Source organism: Aplysia californica, unplaced genomic scaffold (assembly GCF_000002075.1).
Source record: "Aplysia californica isolate F4 #8 unplaced genomic scaffold, AplCal3.0 scaffold00052, whole genome shotgun sequence".
Lineage (NCBI taxonomy): Eukaryota > Metazoa > Mollusca > Gastropoda > Aplysiida > Aplysiidae > Aplysia > Aplysia californica.
In genome coordinates this window covers 195,225-196,973 of record NW_004797322.1, presented here as the reverse complement: position 1 = coordinate 196,973, position 1,749 = coordinate 195,225, and the positions used below count along the sequence as shown (strand labels likewise).

Sequence of the window (1,749 nt, the reverse complement as noted above, 5' to 3'; positions counted from 1 at the left end):
GTGGCATGGGTAGGATAGGGGTTAGCCTGTCGGACTTGTAATCGTGAGATTGTGGTTTCGGGAGTTCGAAGCTCTATCTAAGTATTCTAAGCAGCTTTTATTTTCTATTTAATCCCTCTAGGGAGAAGTGGTGTTGGTAGTCTAGTGGTCAGGTAGGCCAGGCTACTGGATTCGTAATTTTGAGAATGCGGGTCCAGGAGGTCGAGGCTCACCTTATCCCGACGTTGTGCACTTGAGAAAGACCCTTTATACGAACTTTCCCAGTACTATAACTCGGTCCTATCTGCTAGACATAAAATTTGAAGTCCCTGCGTCGTAGCGAGATATATAAATTTATAGTGTTGCAAGGGGTTTTAACCTTTACAATTTCGCTCTTTTCTTTCAGAGGGGAAGAGCATTTTTCAGCAAGTCATTCCCACCTCATTGCAAGACAAAGAGCAAGCGACCCCCGCCAACACCTCATCGATCTCTTCCGACGTACATAAATATCCCACCCCCAAACCCATTGCCTAGCAAAGTGAACTCTCTCTTACACAGACGGTTGTCACATCCTGCAGACGACAGCAACACAACATACATCAATCCCAATAACTGTCGCAGTGAAGCTCGCCCGGTTGCCCCTCCGAGGAAGTCATCGCTGTCAAGGCATCCACCACCCACCCACAAAGGGTGGGTTTCGACCTCACTGCCAACGGGCGGAGTCCTTGTCGCACAATGTACAGAACCATTTCCTCCTCAGCACTTCGCTCATTCTCCTCCCTCTAATCAGTTCGTTCCGCGCCCTTGTCAATCAAGACACCCAAACCAGCCCATGCCTCGAAGAAGGTTCAGTTTGTCTTCGGCGTGCCAGTGCCCGAATCCGCCTTCGAAAATATCCAACAGTAAATCTCTCTCTAGACTCGACGTAAATGCTATAGGAAGTGACAGAGGGGAAGATGAAACGGTATCGTCTTTATGTACTAGTACTACAGGACCGTTTTCAACAGCTCTACCCGCCAAGAGCATCTCACTTCAGAATGTATCTTCTGAAATACAAATATTACCCGAGGATGGTACTTCTCCACGTAAACACAACAAGCCTCGCCATAGATCCAAGTCTGAAAGAACTCCCTTCATAGACCCAGCAAGCGACACTACAGCTGGAAAAAGTCCCCACAGAGCCATCTTTAATTCCTTTGGAAATAGGTATGATGTATGTGTTGACTGATGATTGTTGTTGTTGTTGATGTTGATGATTGTGTTGTTACTATTGTTCTTTTTAGTTACAGCGAAATTTGAGATATACCGTAAACAGTTTCCACAAACGGCGTCTGTGGTTTAGCTGTATACGTGCTTACTATCGCATGTAGAAGACGTAAGTTCGAGTCCCGCATTGGTAGAAATTTTATTTTTTTAGAGGGTAATGCTATCTGTCTGTTAGGACAAGGAATTAATTTCAACTCGGTTTCGTCCTGGATTATCTAAAATTGAGTCGATGAGGGTGATTTATAAACCCAGTTTCAATCTCTATGATTATACATATATTATACAAACGGGGGCGTTGCTTCTCCTCTTTTGGGGTGCCATGTTCGCATGACCCCTTTGGCACATGAGTCGTATTTCTTTTCTTCGGACTTACTTTGTAATTGGTGCCCAGTTCTTTTCGAACTATCCGCTTACCGAGAGTCCGGTGAAGCAAAACAATTTACGCTCGATACCCCAATGGCCTGCCTTTGGAAATAACGTCTTTGATTTTCTTAGTAGGTTTTT

The 1,749-nt window shown here is 44.9% G+C and overlaps 1 protein-coding gene across 1 annotated transcript in view; it reads left to right on the top strand.

The window, feature by feature from the left end:
- LOC101848805 overlaps nucleotides 1-1,749 on the top strand; it is a gene marked incomplete in the record, with an annotated part of 29,492 nt that overhangs the window by 24,203 nt on the left and 3,540 nt on the right. Inside the window, 1 exon segment of the mRNA XM_035968346.1 lies at nucleotides 386-1,185. Within this exon segment, the coding sequence (XP_035824239.1) occupies nucleotides 386-1,185 (800 nt within the window).